Source organism: Cydia strobilella, chromosome 10, assembly GCF_947568885.1.
Source record: "Cydia strobilella chromosome 10, ilCydStro3.1, whole genome shotgun sequence".
Taxonomy (NCBI): domain Eukaryota; kingdom Metazoa; phylum Arthropoda; class Insecta; order Lepidoptera; family Tortricidae; genus Cydia; species Cydia strobilella.
The window spans coordinates 13821522-13845040 of NC_086050.1; the positions used below are offsets into that span (position 1 = coordinate 13821522).

Genomic DNA, 23519 nt, shown 5'->3' on the forward strand with positions numbered 1-23519 from the left:
TACTGCCAGCACATTGAACATGACTTATTCGCATATCTTGCCTGTGAAGTTATAGCAGAGGTCGGAAATGGAGCCTATAATTATTTCCTTTCTCATTCTTCTCGGTTTTTGCATTACACGTAAGCACTTTTAATACACATATATATATATTATACATATATATATACATATATATATATTATACATATATATATATATATATACATATATACATATATTTACTAGCCTATTATGGTGTCCCACTGCTGGGCATTTATTATATTAATTAGTTTATTTTTAGGGTTCCGTACCCAAAGGGTAAAAACGGGACCCTATTACTAAGACTCTGCTGTCCGTATGTCCGTCTGTCCATCTGTCTGTCACCAGGCTGTATCTCGTGAACCGTGATAGCTAGCCAGTTGAATTTTTCACAGATGATGTAATTCGGTTGCCGCTATAACAACAAATACTAAAAACAGAATAAAATAAATATTCAAGTGGGGCTCCCATACAACAAACGTGTTTTTTTTAACCGTTTTTTTGCGTAATGGTACGGAACCCTTCGGGCGCGAGTCCGACTCGCACTTGGCCGGTTTGTAAAATCGATAACACAGTGACTAGACGCAGAGTTTACGCAGTAACGTGGATTATTATACGCTGTGATTAAATTATATACATATTTACTTTCGTGAACGGTTCGTTCAGGTAGTATGTTTGCTTGTAGTTATTAAAGAATATCTGTAACTTTGTAATTAACTTATAAAAAACCTTACGAACGAGTGTCATATTAGTTGCATTAACAGTAGCTAACACGTATATACAAAGCAGGAGGATTTCGTCAGTCCTCCAGAGCGCGGAGACTAAATCCATTTGCCGGTTTCAAAAGAACCCACTCAAAAAGCCCGAAACGTCCCCTTTGTCTGTCGATTTAAAATCCTATTCGAATGTGATTGAAAATGAAGGTATATACGCTTTACCTTTTTATGCCCGTGACAGGTAGAGCTGAAGGTTATTTTTTCCGTAACGGTTTGTAACAAAGTTTCTTATAATGTAATGAACGAATAATTTATAGTCGATGTCGTAAATCCTCCCATACAAATAAGTAAATGGTTTTACTAGCTGTTGCCCACGAATTCGTTCGCGTGGATTTAGTATTTACCGATACACACCTTAAACCCCTATTCAATTCTATTAGGGGATGAGTTTTTAAAAGCACTAAAGTTAGTTTTCTTACTTTCTAATAGGAATTTTATCTAACACTTTGAGCTCTCGCGTTTTGTACACATAATTAATGTCATTACCGGGTCTAACGCGATTAAATTTCATTACTTTACCTTTTTCTGACGTTTCAACTAGGTTGCACTAGCTTGTAACGTCGGAAAAAAGCTAAAATAATGAAATTTAATCGCGTTAGACCCGGTAATGACATTAATTATAGGTATTTTATATTTTTACAAATTTCAAGTCCCTGCTCAAATCGTTCCCGTTACAAACTTTCAAACCCCTTAGGGGAAGAATTTTTAAAAACGCTGAAATAACTTTCCTTGTATTTTAATAAAATACCTTTTTACGAAGTTTCAAATTTACTAGGTGCCCATCACGCTTGCTGACTTACAAACTACAGACTGTCTCTAACATTTTTCCGTTACATGCTAGTTACAATAAATAATATAATTACGCAACTCTCAAGACGGAACTGTTTCTAATGTTCTTCGCTTCATTTTAAAAACTACTATCATTTGATGGCGGCATAAAACTAACATTTTCTTAAAATTTATTTGTACCATCACCCACACCGTTAAGTCCGTTAACTGACAGTTCGTAAACCTTATTAAAAAGGCATAAGGTCCACCGATGGACAGTTAAGAGTATTGCTGTTCGTACTCGATAAAAAAACCGGTTCCGTTTCGTTTCACAGAAAACCCGAAACGAGCGACCCAGCCCTAGCGGCAGGGAGTGCAGAAAAATTTGCGCTCCATTATGGAGACCTGACATAGCGGAAATGAATTTATGTCACGTTCAATTTACTTCTTTAGTAAACTCGCCACGCATGATAATTTTAAGAACCATCATGTATGGTGTTATTGGTGTTACGAGGAAAGAAAAGATGATTTGTACTATTATGGAAAGTATTTTGAATCAAAAATTGTTATGACGTTCATTACGAAGTCACTTGTTTTTAAGGTAATTGACAGATACAGCGACGGAAAAAACGTCGCCACAACTTAATGCTGCTACACTGCAGTTACAATTCGAACGTCACCTTTTTGGATTTCCCGTAATATTGCAACCACGCGACATTGCCACGCGTTGTGCGGTTGTGGTTTACTCCATCTTCATTTCGACCAAATAAATTACCTCTGTCTGAATTCCTTTTACCATACCTATTTTTCTAGAAATATAGTGTCCTATTATTTAAAATGAAGAAATTATCATATCATAGATAAGGTATAACAAACCAGCTTTTAAATTCCAGCTATTCCGTAGCACATTAGAACTCCGAACATCCATTAGCTTATCTCGTGCTGATTTACAGTAACGTTATTATCATATTTCCACTTCTCTTACGCTCCGATGGAATTTTAAATCGCTCTGAAATTGCACTTTCAGAGACGCCTGTTATGTGAAAGAGATATAAATTTTTGCTCATTCTAGATTCAAAAAATATAATCAAGAACACTCAAAATGGGTACCTTGATATGGAATTTTGCATACAAGCTACTTACTCATATTGTGCAGTGTCCAAAAATGGCAAGTTTTGTACAAGTAATTGTTCATATTTAAATAGGATAAATAATAATAAATCGTTCCTCAAAAAATACTTACAGAGCAGAATGCTGTTTTGCTTTTGCAATTCTTTTTTAGCCGTGCAATTCGTCTTTAGGTTACATAAAGTGACATTCGAATGTCAACTGCAGCTGCATTACTCTTGCAACATTTCAACGGCGGCGATGATGTCGCCGCTGTATCTGTCAATTTCCTTGATAAAATGATTGACATTCGCCGCAGCGTTACTACCGTTCATGACGTTCAATCCATCACTCATTTTATTATGATCGTGTTGTAAATGCAGAATGATTAAATTCTATATGGACAGTAATTCCTTTGGTTCTAGCTAAGTGCTCTTCGGCTTTGCCGGGTTGCTATAAATACAATACAATACAAATACTCTTTATTGCATACCTCCTTACAGAAAACAGTACAAAGAATAAAGAAAAGAAGAGGTTCAACAACAGGCGGACTTGTCGCTAAAAAGCGATCTCATCTAACCTTTAGGTAGCGGAAATTAATAAATTTGTGCAATGTCAGTAGGTGTTTCAGCTGCAATAAAAGAAATAACACATTAAATAAATAGTAAAATAGTACATTAGTTACATGAGACTCGCTTAGGACCAAAAGAGTGCGAAAACTGTTGCTATCAGCTATCCCACCACCAACACCACTTCATAATATTATAATTATAGTATTTTTTCAAACCAAATTAATTTGGTAAACATACAAATGCATTCTTTGAAATTTATAGAAATTCACTCATTTGTAACAGATAGGTGCTTGTTATAATTGCTACTGTCTATATCATCGTCTACCAGAATAGTAATAATTACAAAAATCAACAACGTTCAAATAAAAAGCTAAAACTGATACATCACATTTTAAAACACGACAGAAATAAATCTGTCACAATAATAATACATAAGCTTGAATATAGAACTTCATTATATAACTAAGTTTAGGTATTTCCTTGTATAGATAGTAATAAAACTGGAAATGTTCATATACTAGCTCCTTGAGAGCGGCAAACTGTTTAGAATATGTGAGCAGCACAGGGGCGAAGAATAAACTCGATAGCGTATAATGAATATATTGAATCGGAAAATTAAATGTAAATTGAAACAATACCTAAAACTTGAAACAGTACTATTGATTTAAAAATAAACACTACAAACTGTAAAGTTCCTTTACTACCAACTATCCACAAAACTAAAATAGGTGGGAATATGTAGCTTTTAGGTACCTATTATATTTAAGTATCTTAATGCTAATAATAAATAATAATACTAATAATGAAATGATAATTTGATAAACAGGCGAACTTTAAACATTTTTATGAGGTTTGTTTTATTATCCAATGTTTAATGTTATATCGATTTAATTTCATTGGCTCATTCACGTAGGTATAACATGGCTTTGTACAATCATAGCGCTTCTGTGCCTATTGAAAAAATAAATATAAAAATATTTGAACACCCTTATTTAATTGTTTTTCTGTGGACAGCTATCTAGATTATTGGAAACCGATATTTGAAGGATCAATTAGCTTCCACTTCAAATATTTGAAGGTAGGACTAGTCATTGATAGGTAACGTTTTTTGATAGCCAGAGCCAAATACAAACAGTTAAAAATAGAATAGTTATAAATAAATAAATAAAATAAATAAATAAAAATGTTATTTATTTAGGTATCAACCCATTACATTAAGATAATATTTATTATTAATCTTATTTATTCATAATAAGTGTTATATTATATAATATGTGTTTTGAAATTGTAAAAAAAATAAAAACCTTAGTATTTATACGCGCAGGTATTTATATTACTTATAACTCTATTTTATATTTCAGGCTGTTATTGAAATAGGCTTTCTTGAGAGGACGAATTTATACTTTTACTTTACCAAAACTAAGATGATAAACAGATTCAGATTCAGATTCAGATTTTTTATTTATAAACATACATTAATACAGTTTACACGTCAATGTCTTATAACTAAGTTGATGTAATTTATAACTAAGTGTTGCATATTATTTATTTACATGTTCACAATTGCAGAATCAACAGTAACAGTAAGTATGAGGGCTTTATACACAAATTACACATGGTAACAGTAGGCGTAAAATATAATACAAAATTTATAAGTGGGTGCAACGATCCCTTTGCAGAAACTCGTTAGTACTATAGCATGCTAATTCGATGAGCATGTTTTTAAGCTTTTTCGAAAATATGGCATCGCTAGGCGAATTTTTAATGTCAATAGGGTCACGGTTGTATAGGTTAGGTCCGACAACATCGAGCATCGCGCGGGCCTTTGCCAGTCTTCGGCGAGGTGGTACTAGAAGGTGTTGTCTGCCTAACCTTTTATTCTTGTCGCTGTAAGTTTTATAATTGTGTAGGTTAGACCGAACATATTTACAGGCAGTTAAGATAAAGACACAGGGCAAAGTCAGGACTCGATGTTTCCTAAACAGGTCCTTTTTTGTGATATTAAACTGTTAACCATATTTCATATGTACCAAAGAGGTATACGGTAGCGGCAACATTTTATTTCTTCTTCTTCTTATGTTGCCGTCTCCTGCCGGAGGTTGGCTATCATTAGGGCTATTTTCACTTTTGACGCTGCAGCTCGAATCAGCGATCTGGTGCTCATCTTGAACCAGTACCTGAGGTTTTTGAGCCACGAGGTACGTCTTCCTCCACGTTTTCGTTTGCCGTGGATTTTCCCCTGTATTATCAGTTGGAGGAGCTGGTATTTGTCTGGTAAAGTAGGTACCTACTGCAGTTTCCGAATCTTTAAAGTCTCTTAAATGTCTCTTCTCTTTTGCACTCTCTGCAACACGCTATCATTGGTTACTCTATCCGTTCATGAGATTTTCAATATTCTTGTCCTGTACACCCACATCTCAAACGCCGACGTTTACTTATAGCTTTAGTGAGTGTCCATGACTCAGCACCATACAGTAGAACCGAAAATACAGCACCGTGCCAATCCCTGGTAGAGATTGGATGGACCGGTTGCAAAGAAGGTAATTTATTTTCAAGACGGCGTTACGAGCTTGCTCTATTCGGCACTTGATCTCGACGCTGTGATCGCCCTGGCCATTATCAATACAGCACAGGTACTTATACGAGCGGACCCTTTGTACAATTTCGTTTCGGACTTTCAAGTCAGGTAATGCCCTTTGTATTCTACCTCAGCAAATTCAGAAATATTCCAAGGTTGCGTCAATCCCTTCAGTGTATCGGCGTTATGCCAGTCACGGCTAAGCACAGCCATAAAGCGCTGTTTGCTGAAAATTGAAAGTGACTTTGGTTGTAAAACGTATCCCAGCGAATGGCTTGAAGCGCTTGCGGAAATATCAATTTAGGGTTACGTTTTATCTTATATTTTTACTTACTGGTAGGAAGATAATATAAAATACTTGTATAGGTATACTAAACACTTGTAGTCTACGGGATATTTTAGGCTTCGGTTAGTATAAATATTGCATGTATAAGTTAGGAGATAATTTGGAAACTTAAGTACCGAGCTCCTTCAGACGACCTTTGAATAACACAGTTTAGTAAACACAATAAATTATATTGGCTTGATATAAGCGGTTTCGTATATTCGAAGGGTTATTTTATTATGTAAGCAGCATTAAACTTTTCGATGCCAACTTAGCAATAATCACGGTATAGGTAACTACATTTGTTGACGAAATGTGTTTGATGTTTACCAGAGCACCTCAGAGACGGATAAGATCGTGAGAAAACGTGCACAGTGCACACAGCTGCCAATGAATTCAAAGGCGTATGAAGTTCCCAATCCATCTCCTGTGCAATGAATAGTAGGACGTATGGCACCAGATGCCAATCCATACTCACAGATTATCTGTGAGTATATTTCAATAACGAAGGCTAAGGCTTCAGTTGAAGTTATAGTTTTGGAAATCACATTTTAGCGCGACATGCTTCAGGCACTAGACTTATATTGACCGGGATATGGACCGTGATTACCTTTTGTATTGTTTTTGAAATATCGGGAGCTCAAAAACAATACAAAAGGTAATCACGGTCCATATCCCGGTCAATATAAGTCTAGTGAAACTAACCGTGAATCATTCGAAACTCTTATGCTTCAAGCATCCTTCAAAATACTGCATAGGTGCAATTAGGTCGGCCCGCGTTCCGGCCATGAGAAATTTAAATTTAAAAAAATCTCTAGGTTTTAAAGTGTTACTAGCTTTTGATATGATGTTATGATTATAATATGTTATTAAATGTTTATAGTAAATGTAATTAGGCTGACACATTTGGCACTAAAACTGGGTCACAATACTGTGTTTTTCCGTCAAACCCACGGTTTATAACTTAAAATTCAACACGTTTAGCCGTAATGCCTCGTCAAAGCATTTAATAAACGTCGCTTTAAAACTGAGAGAGATTTCCGCGAGTGGAGTGGCGACGTGAAAGCATTATTCTGCAAGGTGAGAGTTTCTTTGCAAAGACGAGTGTGGACGGCGGTTGTGGTCTGAAAGTCGAGAAAATGGAGGAAAAATAAAGGTACATCAATATAACTGGTTCAAAATGTTTTTGAAGATATAGCAGCCCATAGATGCACATAGCCTCAAAAGAAAAATCTAAATCTAAAAATTAATAAAGCTAAACTTAAAATAAAAAAGTAGTACATAGTTAATAAATTAGCACAAAATTGTAATAACTAAGGAAGCTCGGGCAGGACCGATGTAGGTCTAAAATTCATTTTATGCACCTTTTTTTAAGAAAATCGTACCTACAATGTATTTTTTGAGTCTGCCGGTATAGGTTGGAATATCCTTTAGACGTTGTTTTATGTTTTTTAACAAAAACAAGTTCACTGTAGGTTTTTTATAATTTTTATAAGAAATAAAATCTAAGTAAATTGGATATAAATAATTTAAACCGCCAATCGCTTTTGTTTTGCTCCGCATGGAACATCTGCGAAGATTTATTCGTGGTTCGCTTTTGACACTATAGTGGCCTTTCATACTTCTAAAACGTTGTTTACTCGTAATATTTGCGGACACCCGCTAGCAAAGCCAGGTAAATACTGACTTCTTGTGGCAAGATACTGTGTAGTTTTACTTTAGGATTTATATTTGTGGATAAAAGCCATATGCATGCTACCTACGTGCAAATGCCCTGTAAAAGGAAGTATTCAATATCTTTCTACAATACTCAAATTGCCTCCATACTAACTGTCATCGTTAATGCTTTTAATACGGTGCAGGTCAAATGTATGAAGTTATTTGTAATTTACAGGTATTTTTATTAAAACATCAGATCTGTGTTATTTGTAATTAACTTGTATTTCCGATGATAATTAGTCAATTAACTAACCTAAAAGAGTCGCGGTAATACAAGTCAAAATTATCTGGTACCTACCACATCAGTGCGCTTCATTTCAGCTAATTTTGACTTGATTTTTTACTAGATAAAGGGATTTACAGTCGTAGGTAAATGACCAGATTTACTTTTTTACATATCTACATTTATTTAGCTAATATCTTTTAAACGTTTTAAGAAAAAAGCTAGTATTTTATAAAGCAACAGATAATCTTAATCCGGTGAAGATAAACATCGTGAGGAAACCGAACTAATCCCAATAAGCTTTAGTTTACCCTCTGGGTTGGAAGGTCAGATGGCAGTCGCTTTCGTATAAACTAGTGCCTACGCCAATTCTTGGGATTAGTTTCCAAGCGGACCCCAGGCTCCCATGAGCCGTGGCAAAATGCCGGGATAATGCGAGGAAGATAATGATGATAACCTTAATTCTACGTAAATCAAAAGCGTTGAACCCACGAGCAACGCAGCACAACCACGTGCACTCGATCGGATTCAACGAAAGCGACTACTTCTCGCAGTTACGAGACAGCGGGGACAGCATTTGCATTTGTGAGATGCTTGAGATGATCCGTCAGTGTAGGTATAGACCTTGATAAACTTTGTTGTTTGATTAAAACTATGCTACTTAAATATTTATTTGACTTATGTCAGAACAGTTTAATGACAAATATATTTTATAATATATACCCATGCTAGTTTTAAGTTTATGTTTTGACCTGAAAAACATAGCTTTAATTTTTTATGTAAAAAATGTAACAGTAGGATTGAACAACTTAATGTACAGTGAACTTCAATCGCATGGAGAAATTACGAATGGAATTCAGTCATAATTTCTTCATGCAATTTCGAACCTGTACATAGTATAGTGCAAAAATTTATAAAATTTAAAATAAAAGTTTGGAAAATGCTAAAATTTTCTTATAATGCGTTAAACATTACAACAAAACTGGAAACGATTACCTTGTAAATTGCTTTACTTTATGACTAAACTTTGAAAGTTCTTTGAATTATAACATTAATAACACAATTAAAATCGTATTTCTACTCGACAACACTTAGTAACTACTTAAGTTTTAAGTTTCATTGAAACAAATGTATGTCTACTTTTACTCTTTCGTGCCAAAGTTTCACGATCAAGTTCTGAAAGACAATCTAGTATTCTTAGGTAAATGACATTGGTTTTAAAATTAAGATGTATTTAATCCACTTTGTTTCACATCTTTGTACATTTTTCTTGGAGTTATTAATGCATTTTCATCATTTGAAAAAATATAATTGTATGTTAATAAAATAGAGAAATGAATCGACGGGCGCTTTTATTTGGATCTTTTGTATCGAAAAGTAATATCATTAAAAAAACAGACGAAAGTAATACCTAATAATTATTTAAATTTAATACAAAAGTAATAATGTTAAAGTAAAAAATAATAAAGCCCATGAAAGTGGGGATCAGAACAAGTGGAAATCCGGTATCTGCCTATTGCCATCTTCCAGGAAATAGGCGTGATTGTGTGTATAAATCAATCCGTTTCACGGAAAAAATACACGTTGCGTTGAATTTTTACGCTGTGCACCTCGTGGCGAGAGATCTCTCGGTCGATATCTTAGAATAGACGCAAAATGGGTCATCGCTCGGCGACAACAGACGACCAAAGCTCCAGATAAATTTATCGGGCGACTCTCGTATGAACTAATAGATTGTTTTGTCGCGGAAATCGACTGAACGGTCCCGTTCATGCTCTTTTTTGGTGTTCATATCGAGTTAAAAGTTGCAGGCTGAAAATGGATTTAAACTTTTTAGCTAAATGAAAAAAGCCAGAGCAAAAGCGATAGTTAGAAAAGTTTTATCGTTGTCGTTGATTCCGACTGTTTTATTGAAATGGACATGAATTTAACCTGGAATCAATTTTAAATAAATTTTAAAATATTTTTAGTTTTACAATTTGCGTTGTTGCCTTTAGGTTGCGTGAGTAGGATTAAATTGATTAATGATTATATAGGCTTTAGATCTATAAAATATATTTATTTCCTACATTGGAAAACTGCTTTATGCGTTATTAGCTAGCTCAATGTTTGGCAATTACATTTAAATTACTAGAATGTTAACGTTATTTTGGTGCCAGCAGCAGTTTGTCGTAAAGTCATAACATAATAACTCAGACACAGATCATAATACAGTGGATTTGTCCCAAGGTCACATACCTCAGATGTTGACAAAAGTTTCTTTCAGTTGTAAACGTTAATGAGATTCTTATATGCAGAGATAGTAAGCCCCTTGTTTATGTTTTACGATGTCATTTTTAACTATCTACTTATCTTATTTACTATGCGGAAGACACACTAGTTGTTTTTTTTTTAAATATATTTATTCAAGGCGTTATTCATAAACGCGTTACTGGCCTGAACTAAAAATCGATGAATCGTTTTTCTTTATCTGTCATTTTGACTTCTGTATTTGTAAGAAAGGGATAAAACATAATTTAACTAAATCAGGCCCGTAAAGTTTTATGAGTAAGGGAGTTAAAGAATATCATAATAAAAACTAAGTAGCATGACTATAAATCTGTAATCCTTAATTAAAGTTACCTATCAATTCATTTAAACTTGTGCAGTGTGCTTATCTTATAGTATTTACTAATTATACTTAAGAAAACGTATTTTTATTAATTATTTCCAGCTTATATAATAAAGCGAAAATGCATTTTTTGTACAGTGTGTTGTATGTGTAATCAGAGGAACTACTTAGTTGAGAAACGACACTGATCAATAGATATGTTACACGTTTTGTTGTTTGTTGATTGATATCATATCTATTATCAAATCTTTAAGTAATTTTTTTCATGCATATGATTTTCGCATTTAAGCTTAATTATTTGTAACGGTCTGATGGATTCAAAAGCAAGCAAATAAAATAGAGAAGAGTGAATCATGTTTGACGTATAATAACAAAAAGTAATACACAAATTGCTAAGAACCTTTATTTTGATATTTCCTTTATCCTTTCGACTGAACTAAACAATCGAAAATCGTAAGAGTCCATTACTTCGACGAATTGGCTGTCAATTCTGTGAAAGCATTGCCGTGTAGACCAAACAATAGGTATTTTCCCCCACACCAGCCGACCATTTCGATTTTACATCGTTCCCTCGATAATTAAGATAAATGATCGGAGTATGAACGATTTTATCGTACAATGGACAAATTTGACAAATCAGTTTGAGCCTTTTGTTGTTTGGTGTAAGGTGTAAATTGGTGCTGATTAAAATGTTGACGTTATCTGTCTCAATTAGTAGTCAGTATTAAAACTAGCTTATGCTCTATTAGCAACTTTGTATGCTTTTGGTGTGTTGATGTGTTTTTAGGTATGAAAAATTTCGTTACATGCCCCCTGGGGCGCGATTCCTAATGTTTTTGACAGCACAACAATAATAACATAAACTCAGTTTTAATTTTTGTCAACTCATAACAACTGCCTAATTTTATGACATAATGAATATTCGCCTGTGATTTATATAAATATGGTTATATGAAAACCAATTTATTTTAAAAATGGAGGACTTATAGGGATAAGCTCGCCTTTGTACCTAAATTTATATGAATTTCATGTTAACAATTTTTGTTTTGTACAATAAAGTGATTTACTACTACTACTACTACTTATCATGTCAATTCAAATCCCATTATATCGATTTTGATTTCATTCTCAACAAGAATGACTCAAAAAGAACACTATTACGCAAAGGCTTGCAAAATAAAATGAAAATCTAAAGTTGCAGCTTACTTAACAGCCGAATCAATTAACATTTTTAAGTTCCCCGTAAACTTACATCCCCGCAGTTTAGAAACATTTTGAATTATTAAATCTTCATTAGACACTGTATCTCAAACTTGGCATCGTAACTTGGCGCTAGTATTTTAATATGCCGGGAATATTTACTTTGCAATGTTGTATATTGCGTTTGGGTTATTTAAGTTGGATGGAAGATTTATTAGGTTATTCCGGGTGATTTAATTTAAAAGTTTAGGGTTACAAATTATAAATAAGTAAAAAGTTAAAGAAATAAGCTGACAACGCATTTTTTTGGACTGTCCTTAAAACAGTATGTCGCCTTATCATATTTATCAAAGTTGGTTTATTAGCATATTGATATTACTCACTACTGTTCCTGTGCCCCTCGCATCCACCGAATTCCCGCGACCTTCACCAGGTCGTCGCTCCATCTCGTTGCGGTAGTTCGTCTGTGGATGCGAGCGGCACATTAGGATCGGTCGGAGTGGCGAGCCTTGGGGGAGGCCTATGTCCAGCAGTGGACGTCTATCGGCTGACATGATGCTGATGATGATGACTACTGTAGTTAAAAATATTACTTTGCTAATCCGTGAAATAATAACGAGCTAGTCAATCAGAGCTATCCCGTTAAACTTACTTGCGTATTTTTACATGCAATTAATTTTCCCACCCTCCCACCGCAAAAATAAATATACCTAACAAACCACCACCAAAAGCACAAAACTCGACACCCGTTCCGCTTCTCTACTAGGCATCCTCAGGAAACGCTGGAGAGATGTTGACGGGCTGACGTCCGGAAACGAAACCAAAACACCAAAATATTTTTGTTTTAATTAATATGGATTTCCGCTAAGTAACGCCGGATTCTATTAATTAATCACTAATTTAGACTGCAGTGGATCGTACATGATAACTATAATAATAATAGGTAAACATTCTGCTTGACACCAATAATCCTTCCTTTTGGCATTTCTATAAATAGTTAAATAAACAGTAGTAAATACAACATTATTTGCGAGGTCAAAAACATATTTTTTTTATTGAATTCAACCTGCATATATTCTGATATTTTTATGTTATGACTTATTTGCCTATAATTAATGTGTCCAAAGCGCGCTGCCAGTGCAGTGCAGTGCAAACAAAAGCTTTGATGAATATTATTTTTTATTCTGAATTGAATTAGGCAAGACACACGTTTATACATGCATTGCTTATGTACTATTTACTACACCACAAATGTGATGTGATTAATTTCATGGAAACATACCTAAATCGATCTAGGTACAATCAAACGTCATAATTATAGTTAGTTGCTGTCACTACAAATAAATACATAATTATAGCGTTTGTCATAAATGTTTGTCAAATCTAACAAACCGTTGATAATCGTTTGTCCCTATCCGTCATTTTGACTTTTCTGTTTGTTAGAGGTTGCAAAATTTTATAAATAAATAAGATAATCACTCCCTATTTGCAATACAAACACAAATATTGAAAGCTTAGTTGTAAAAAAATTACGGGCTTGTGTACAAACAAGACTGCACATTACCAAAGCTTGCACTATGGGTACTAAGCGATGTTATACATACTTAAAATATAATATATATACATACTGTGTATTTATATATAGAAAACACCCATAACTTAGAAACAAATATTCGTGATAAACACACCAAAAAGCCCTTACCGACTGACTTTGCAATATAAATACTGATTCTCGACATAATAGTGTTATCGGTAACCACGGGCGTTTAAAACAAAAGGGGATCGTGGGGTAACTTGACAACGGCGAGGGGAACTGGGGTTTATGGTACGATCATAAAATAGGGGCAAAGTGCAAGACAAATATTGGTGGTGAAAATTTGATGATTTTATTAAGAAAGATAAATTAAGGTTCGTGGTTTTTTGGAAAAAGGGTTCATTGGAATAATTGAATTTTTGAAAATATATATCTTTGAGAATCCACCTTACAATATACAGTTTTTTGCAATACTCGGATATTATAAAACAAAGAAACATCTTACTTGACATATACAAGTCAAATCCTACTTACAGGTGCATTCCGTACTTTTGTACTTTGCTGGTATCAATCACCATTTTGTGTTCTATATCAATAAAATATGCCGTCATAGAAGTTATCCAAAACGTTCTAAATCAAAACTAAATTAAAAAAGATTATAAACTGAAACTACCGCAAACAACTATACTATGTTAGGCGCGTAAGAATTATTGATCAAATCTTTATTTTCCTAATTTTTCTCCAATTTCCGATCGACTTCCGATTTTAAATCCCAGTCACGCTCGCGCGCTCGTTCCGAAGTTCTTACGTTTAAATTGAATGGTGCCTTGTAACGCATTCAGGGGTGATTACAGCTTATTGCTTACAGGTTAGGCCCCAAGATTTCATTGAAAAGTTACGGTTGCTAGAAATCTTAGCTGCCGAAGCTTTATTTGGTTTAATAACTTTCATTCCGTAGTCGAAATAAAGTGGCAGTTTTTTCTGTAGTTCTACTCATAAGTATATTTAGTAGTTTAACTGCAGGCAAAGATAGATATAACTCCGTAATAGATGGATACAGTCTAAGGAAAAAACGTGCCTCGAAAATCACGAATATTTGATTCTCGATCAGATGGCGCCACTAGTTTTGGCCTACTCTCATATAGAGGGCGTTGACGGTTTCGTTTGTTATTTATAATTTTAACGCATATCAGTGAAAGAACATGGGTCAAAATCATATAAAAATAATTAATGCAAATAAAAAAAAACATTTATCCATATTTAAATACATTTTAACGTATTTTTATAAATCTTCATTTTTAGTTTTAAAGTGTGTCGATAGATGGCAGTGAATTTACTGTGGTTACAAAATTTACTATGACAGTACCGCTCTAGTATAAGTTACTCTATGCTGCAGGTTATGCTTCCAGAGTTCATTGTGTATTGACTTATACTAAAGATTGTGTTTTCTTTTCCTTGATATTGGATTTGCAGTCCAGACAGTAATTACATAAATCAATCAATCAATCAATCAATCAATATCATTTATTTGCAAGAATACTTAATTTTAGTTACAGGATGTTATTGTAGTATATTGAACAGTATTCTATCGTGATTAAACGATGCGCAAATTTTATAGTCCCTACATAACAATTAATTATCAGTCTAGCACATATGTTAGACTGAAAATAATTCTATTATTGAATTTAATTTTAATGCATGCAATAACAATTACAATTACGATTAATATATTTCACTTGGACTAGTATCATATAATACATCACATTGGTTGATTATAACTACGTTCCATAACATTTATATTGAATTTGATTATTATAAGTATGTAATATTAATTATTCGCATTATTGTGCTCAATATACTCCTTGACACTATAAAAACAATGTTCTAATAGAAAGCTTGTCATTTTCTTCCTTAATTCAGTTGTGTTTAGACTTCTTAAATTGACAGGCATACTGTTGTATAGTAGGATACACATATTATACGCGTTATTTTTGTATATAGCCGTGTTGCATCTTGGCTGATATATTAGATTTTGATATTGAGATCTCTGAGTCCCTGAGAAGAACTCAGATCTCATTTTAAATATGTCTGGGCGATTTTTTACAAATAGAACCGCTTTTAAAATATACATGCAAGGTAATGGTAGTATGTTTAATTCCTTAAAGAGTGGTCGGCAACTGTCGGGTACCCAAGCTCCCATTATTGCGCGGATGCATTTCTTTTGTAACAGGAGGGCTCTTTCGGCATCTACGGAGTTACCCCAAAGTAGCAATCCATAATTTAGCACCGAGGACACATAACCATGATAGGCTGTAATCGACGCCGCAGTATTAATAGTGTGTCTCAGTTTCCTTAACGCAAATACGAATCGATCTAATCTGCTGCAGACAAAGTCGACCTGCTCCTTCCAATTAAGATGCTGGTCAATATATAATCCCAAAAACTTTATACTTTCACAACTCGATATGGAAGAGTTATTATAATTAACATTTAATTGCAATGGATTACTATTATATGAATAAAATTGAATAAAAAATGTCTTTGTCATATTTATGTTTAAATTATTATGAAATGTCCAATTATGTATGTCAGCCAAGGCATCATTAATATTATTTTCGTATGTTAGAATATTCTCTCCCTTTATTAATATTGTAGTGTCATCCGCGAATAATATGCACTTATGTGGAATAGTAAGGGGAAGGTCGTTTATATATACCAAGAATAAAAGGGGGCCCAAGTTGCTCCCTTGAGGTACACCCGTCTTAATTTCTCGAAAATTTGACCGATATCTGACCTTAACAAAATTATTCTTATTTTTTTCAATTTTTACAATTTCGGTACATTGTTTCCTATTAGACAAATAACTTTTTACCCATTGAAGTGCTACTCCTCTAATTCCATAACATTCAAGTTTCGCGAGAAGCTTGCCATGTTCAACATAATCAAAAGCTTTGCTTAGGTCCAAAAATAAAGAGACTATAGGTATTTTACTATTTAAACACTCTGACACATGCTTCACAAACTCGAAACATGCCAATTCAGTAGAATGACCTTTTCTGAAACCGTACTGCTCCGGTTGTAGCAAATTGTTCCTCTCTAAAAACCCTGTTAATCTCTCACTCATGGCTTTTTCAAATATTTTAGCGATTACAGGAACGATAGTTATCGGCCTATAATTGTTGGGATCACTACGGTCGCCTTTCTTAAATAAGGGCTTGACGACAGATAATTTCAATTGTTCCGGAAAGATAGCTTGACATTTGGCAGATTGCTATTTATACTAGGTTTTGATGAGGTAACGTCAATAAAATAATTATTAAATTGATTACAAATGTCTTCAGGATCCTTAAATATCTTATTATTAAAATTCACACAATCAATTTCATTATTATTATTAGCATTTGACGAGTTGGCAGATATGACATCCCATGTAGCTTTACATTTATTTTTGTGTTTTGATATGTAGTTTATATTATTAATTTTTTGCGATTTGGTAATACATTTTCTTAATATCTTGTCATATTTTTTTAGATGAATACTATTGCCCAATTTATTTGCTTTTACTAATTTGTAACTAAGATATAATTTACGCTTAGTTTGACATGATTTACGTATGCCTCTGGTCAACCACTTAGCTTTTTTGTTACGGTTGTTCACCTTTACCTTGATGACTGGAAAGCAAAGGTTATAGTATAAGCACAGAACTTCATGAAACGATGTGAAAGCTACTGAAAGGTCGTCTAAAGATAGTACATCAGAGAAAGATAAGGCAGATATACACTGAATAAATTTAGCAATATTATCTTTGCTTAAATCTCTTTTATAGTCAAACCAAGACAGACATTTCTTTTTCCCTTTTACTTTAAAAGTTATTGTTTGTGCCATATCATGATCAGATAAACACAGTTTATGTGTATCCGCTTCAACTCCCCTCACGTTACTTGCTATTTGATCTATACATGTACTTATCCTAGTAGGCGAATCAATATGCATTGTTAAATTATAATTTCTAAGTGTGCTTTTTAGCTCCTTTGTGAAGGGGCCATTTTTTAGTATGTCAATGTTCCAGTCTCCACAAAGGACTATCTTCTTATTCTTATACTTAGAAGTCAATCGAGAGAGAAGAATATTAAGTTTATGAATAAAAATGCCAACGTGAGATTTAGTTTGTTCCGGAATTCTGTATATAGCGAAGACAACAACATTCAAACCGAGAACTTCTATCCCGCAACACTCAAAGTAATAGTTTGAAGCTAAATTTGACTCAAGCTCAATTTGTTTAATCTGGAGATCTTTGTGAACAAAAATGGCCGTTCCGCCTCTACTGACTTTTCTACTAAAGAATGCTCCTGGTATAAAATTCTCATATGGTTATCATATGGTTCAATAATCATATGGTTAGTCCTTCATATTATTCCTATTTTCATATCATTTAAATAAACGTACACTGTCAATAGAAATGTACTTTCTTAAAGGTATTAGTTAGGTGAGGTTCTTACTAGTGTCTAATCCACCATAAGAAATCTCGTCTGATAAATGTATATACTTACATATATTATGTTCGCATTATTTGTACTGTGTTCATAAAAACACCGTTTGAACAATGCGTGGCTATCGGCAATGGTTTGGATTTCGAGATAGTTCGATATATTATTTTCAAAATACGAAGAAAGTTAATTTAAGTAAAAGAACAACAGTTTCAGAAGAGGTGATTGACATGAATGTAGTCTAGCAGCTGCTAGCACTTTTATTAAGGTTAGGTTAGTAAACTTTGTTCATTCAACCTACGCTGATATTATCAAATACAACCGTAACACATGCAACCGTTCGTTGACCTGCAGAAGTGAATGAAATTCAAACAATATTACTTTTTATACGGTGAAAATGCACATTTTTTCAGCATGTACATGTTTGATATTACTTTAACCCTACCGTTTTCCATTAGCGGAAGCCGTTCACGTATAAACACATAGTTCAGAAAGGGTGAATAGGATTTAAAAAACCCATACTGTGACGTCAGCATTTTCCGGACATATTGAAAAATATTGCTGCAGAACAGAACAGGCTTAAGCGCCTTACCGTTGAAAAGTGATATTTAACCTCTTTTTATTAGCTGCTCTGCTATAAAGCGAACCACCTTATATATTAGATATTGTATTGTGTGCAAAAAGGGACCTATGTCCATGCGTAATGCAACGCGATGTAAAACCACGGGCCATCTCCTCTTCTTCCTCGCTACCTTATGAATCGTGAGGAGCGCATGAGGATTGTGATATTCCTATTATAACGAAGGCCATACGACGCGTATAGTACCTACTTCAGTTCCTTTTTCTGCCGCCCTGACCACTGGCAGCTTGGGCCCTACCCCGCTGCCGGCGGCACCCTTGGTTAGGTTTTTATATGTATTGTGTATTGTTTTTATATTTTACTTTTATATTCAAACTATAAATAAATAAACGAGTACCTACAAAATTTTAGAGTTAGTGCTGGCTGATTAGTTACTCACATAGTACCTGACAGCTATATTTTTATACAAAACGTCCTATCTATTTATTTTAGAGAATCGTTAATAATGGTATAAGATCCTGTCGCAATTAGGTCCCTTTTCTATGAGATCAACACAATGTTACTTGCGCTTTTATGGTCCCGGCCGCCGTGGTCCAGGGATGACCCTTTAGGGCGGCTCATCTCGTGATATTTATTGCCCTTATGTTGAGTGCCTCGGTTTTTTGGAATGAAGGTTTCAGGTGCCATTTGCTTTATGGTGTTTATGTTTTATGTTAAATTTACCGGGCCGTAAGAATGCCGCCATACTTTTCGGGACTAGTACGGCTTTTGTTTTTTGTTTATTCGACTAGAAAAATCGAAGTAAAATCATTACAGCTAATTGAGCTAATAGAGATAGATCAAGATAAAATTATGACGTATATATAACACTTGGAAAAGGAGATGGCGGGACGCCTTGGACGCATTCTACCCCAAATGGTGGGAAAACGCCGATGACAGGGTCGAGTGGAAAAAACGAGGGGAGGCCTTTGCCCAGCAGTGGGACACCAAAGTAGGCTAATAAAAAAAAATATATATAACACTTGCACTGTCTGTGCTGTCAAAATCGTTGCAGAGTTATCTTGGTCTAACTCTATATGTTTTACTTGTAGTTTTAAAATAAACTAACTTCTTCTTGTGACCTATTTGGCGCATGATGATGATTTCCATGATAAAAACTGTCCTACGTGTAAGTACTTAAGTCATAAGTCATTTACTCATAAAGCTAATTTACACTCACTTACTTACTTTAGGACTCATACTAACTATCATCATTCCAAATTTGATCTAAATCAGTTCAAAGAGGTAACAAGCAGACAAAATTACTTTCGCAGTTTTAAGAGATTATGTGCGTAAAGAGAATAGTCGTAGAATCTATGGTTCCCATATATGTCACGACTGCTCTTTCCGCACAGACTCTATTAATATATGTATACTAGGGATGTGTTTACGTCATCTCATCAATCATATTGTATTATAATGCTCTAGAAAGCTTAATGTGTCCTCTAAATCCATACGACTCAGGAGCTATGTCAGTTCGGGCATTGAACTTATCTATTTTAGGATGTTATATTCGAATTTCAAACATTGTATCGTTATTATAAAATATATAGTAATTTTTGATGTGTAATTAAGGGTTGATAAATTTGTATTTTCTATGCTAAGAAAACATATAAAGAATTGAAAATGCGGCTAGTTATTAGGTAATTAAATTATGTCATTGCGAACAGGGAAGGTACTAGACTGTTGTTGATGTCTATGGATAACGCGGTAATAAATTACAATAAATTAGTATCTTTGGACATGATAGTACATTAACTCCATCTTCTATGACTTGGTGAACTTTAATTATAAAACAATGAAGCAGCTGATTTAATCTTTCACGATTTTTAAAAATTATCATTAACGAAACTACTTACGGACTTAATTGCGTATAGTTAGGTCTTAAAAACTTCATCCCCGTTTAAATAAAAAGAGTCCCGTTTTCGTAAAAATAATAATGAAGAAGCTATTAGTACTATTTTGATGAATATCGAGTTACTAATATTATAAAGGTAATATATTAAGTTAAGCATGAATATGCATTACGCGGGCCATTTTATAAGCAAATACCTATCGTATTAAGTTAATTGGGATGATGACACATGTTCCACTTTATCACAAATTCTATTATACTAAAAAAATACCAAACTTTCAAAATCGAAGAATTCTTGTAACTAACAAAATGAAAACATACTAAACTTACCATAAAAACTCAACCTCACGAAGTTTCATAAAACAGTATCCTGGATGCTAAAACCATGAATAAAAAATAACTCAATTTAAAAACAAATCATGTTCCACCCTAAATAAGTAACTGGAGGGGAAACAAATAATTGCCTAACAGACTACGTAATAGCATATCGTAAAGTACTGGCCAATTAAACATTTCTGTATCGACGTTTAGCGACAAATTGGCCTATTACGATGTAATTGACAAACTATTAAAAAGTTGGTCATTCCGTATCCATCATGGATAAAATGTAGAATTGTCGACTTTATGGTAAGCGCGTTTTGACTCAATTTCCTTTAAAACAACAAATGCTTTAGATACCCTTCCATACAATTCTACATTATTGCGAGTAGGTGTGGCTGTAAATGGTCTGATTACCCTCACACTAGATTTCGCTTTACATTTACTCACAGCATAATTGTGACTTTTTAACCAAAAGGTACCACATTGTCGGTTGTCGATAAGGTTGATTTCAAATTGAATATATATGGAAATGGCGCCTTATTGACAACCTACAATAAGTACCCTTTTGGTTGAAAATGGCACATATATGAACGTTCATTCATAACGTAGCCCAACCTTAGCCTAAGGTACGTACAATTTTATTGCGTTTGTGATTATAAATATGTACCTACGCGTAGTATTTTTATTAATTCAATGACCAGATAGCCTATTCTGATTTGCCAATGTGTTATGGTTTGATCTGGTTTTGATAAGACCTTGAATATCGCTCGCGGCTGATTGGTGCATGCGAAATGAAGCGAAAGTCGTGCGTGAGACGCGCACCAATCACCAAGACGATCGTCAAACACGTATCAAAACAAGATAAATAATTTTACGGTTTAGACTCACTTGTTTTTAGTCACTCGCGCCGCTCGCGCGACACGTTTAATGTTAGTATGTCTCACAACAGTTAAAATTCGATTAAGATCAAAACCATTACAAATTTTAAATCAGAATTGCCCTCATGGTTTGTTTTATAAAGGCGTGCCATGCCATGACTGCCATGCAACTGATGAAGGGTGTGTCCAACAGCATAGTACCTATTATATTTTACATGCAAATATTTTTATTTTAATCACAATCGCGAGTTTTTCTTTATTTGTAAAAAGTTATCTCAGTTACCTATCTGTAGTACGACCATGAGCAAGCGGGTTCGCGTAAGTTCTTAAGGCTTAACAGTAAGGTCTATTATTGTCTGGCTCAGTCGCTGGATCCCTGGCTCGCTTTAAGTAGTTTTCAGTGTAAGTTCTTGGAGAGATTTTCTTTCTAGAGAACCTGCCATTAGTTCAAATTTTCTTTTCACAACAGGATTGTATCCTTCTTAAGTTTTATTTCTTTTAAACGGAAATTTATTCCAAAGTTTGTAAGGTAGTGTACCTTTCTCATAAGTACATAAAATGTAGAGGAAAAAGTTTGACTTTGTTTCATGTTTCCAGTTTTCCGTCCAGTTTTTGTACAGTTGTAAAATAGCAGCTTTTTATTTGCCACGTTAAAAAAAGAAACAATTATTAGTCACTAAAACAGGACTTAAACGCTTATTAAATTCACTTGAAATTTACCTCCGACTTTCCGAAGACGACATTGTCCTCGTGGTCCCGGAGAAAGTCAAATAAAACAAGTAAAATAAAACATCAAAAATCTAAATACGCTATATTTACTTTTGACCTGAGCTTAAGCTTTATCTTTATTTAGTTAGATCCTATTCTTGTATCTGCATTGAGACATATGAATATTCAAACATCACACAGAATTCCCATTTTAACAAGCGTGTTCCATTGTTTCAGGTACAACCGTCATAATGTTGTGACAATGAACATGGACTAGTGTTGTGCGCGTGTCGATATCCGTGTCGATAAAATGGCCCGGTGGTTCCTGTTGCTAGTGCTGCCCGCGCTCGCGGTGGCACTGCAGCCGACCGACAGTGACACGTGTAACCCGGACAAGATGACCGTGTACCGGATGGTGCTGCACACGTATTGGACAAGGGAGAAGTTTCCGAAACATTATCCGGATTGGCGGCCGCCGGCGCAGTGGTCGAGGGTTTATGGTGAGCACACAGTTCCTTCATTAAATTTCATGCACTGCTAATTGCCTAGGCATACCCCATAGACGTAATTAAAAGAAAGATTCTAGACGTTATATGCAATTGCCTCTACTTTTTTTATGTATAAAAACTATGTACTTATTTTAAGTAATAAAAGTATAAACGCTTTAAATAATTATGTAAACAATGTATTACATATATTTATTTACGATTTAAAGAACAACAATTAATTAGCAAACTAAAAAGAATAACCACTTACTCTGATCCAATTACTACGCATCTTAAACTGCTCATTTTACAAAGGTAAAATAATACAGAAAGGTAAAAATATTATAATTGCTAATTATCCATTCATTCACAGATTTGGGATGTTCAAAGTTTTGAGTTGATGCATAAATTTTCTCAATTGTGCGAATTTGGTCGAAATAACTAACAACGAATGAAATTTATTGCCCAAATTTACATTCTTAAAAGCTTCGTGTCGCTTTTATTACTTGCTCGGATCAAATTAAATGTATTCTTTAAGTTTTTTATTTTTTTGTATACTTTAACGATCATTCATATGTTTTACCTGACTGTGACACTGGCTTACATTACATAGTTGATAATTGTCAAATAATACAATAAAATTTTCCATGAACATACATCATTTCTACGGCTAGCGTTGTCATGCTTAAGTTCACCCCCTCATATTTTCAATACAATATATATCACATACATTTT

General features: G+C 34.1%; 1 protein-coding gene across 1 annotated transcript in view; it reads left to right on the top strand.

Moving 5' to 3' along the window:
- Nucleotides 1–23519, top strand: part of LOC134744613 (spondin-2) — a 57909-nt gene that overhangs the window by 4940 nt on the left and 29450 nt on the right. The window contains exon 2 of the mRNA XM_063678486.1: nt 22537–22799. Within this exon, the coding sequence (XP_063534556.1) occupies nt 22610–22799 (190 nt within the window). The 5' untranslated portion in view covers nt 22537–22609. The remainder of the gene's footprint in view (nt 1–22536; nt 22800–23519) is intronic.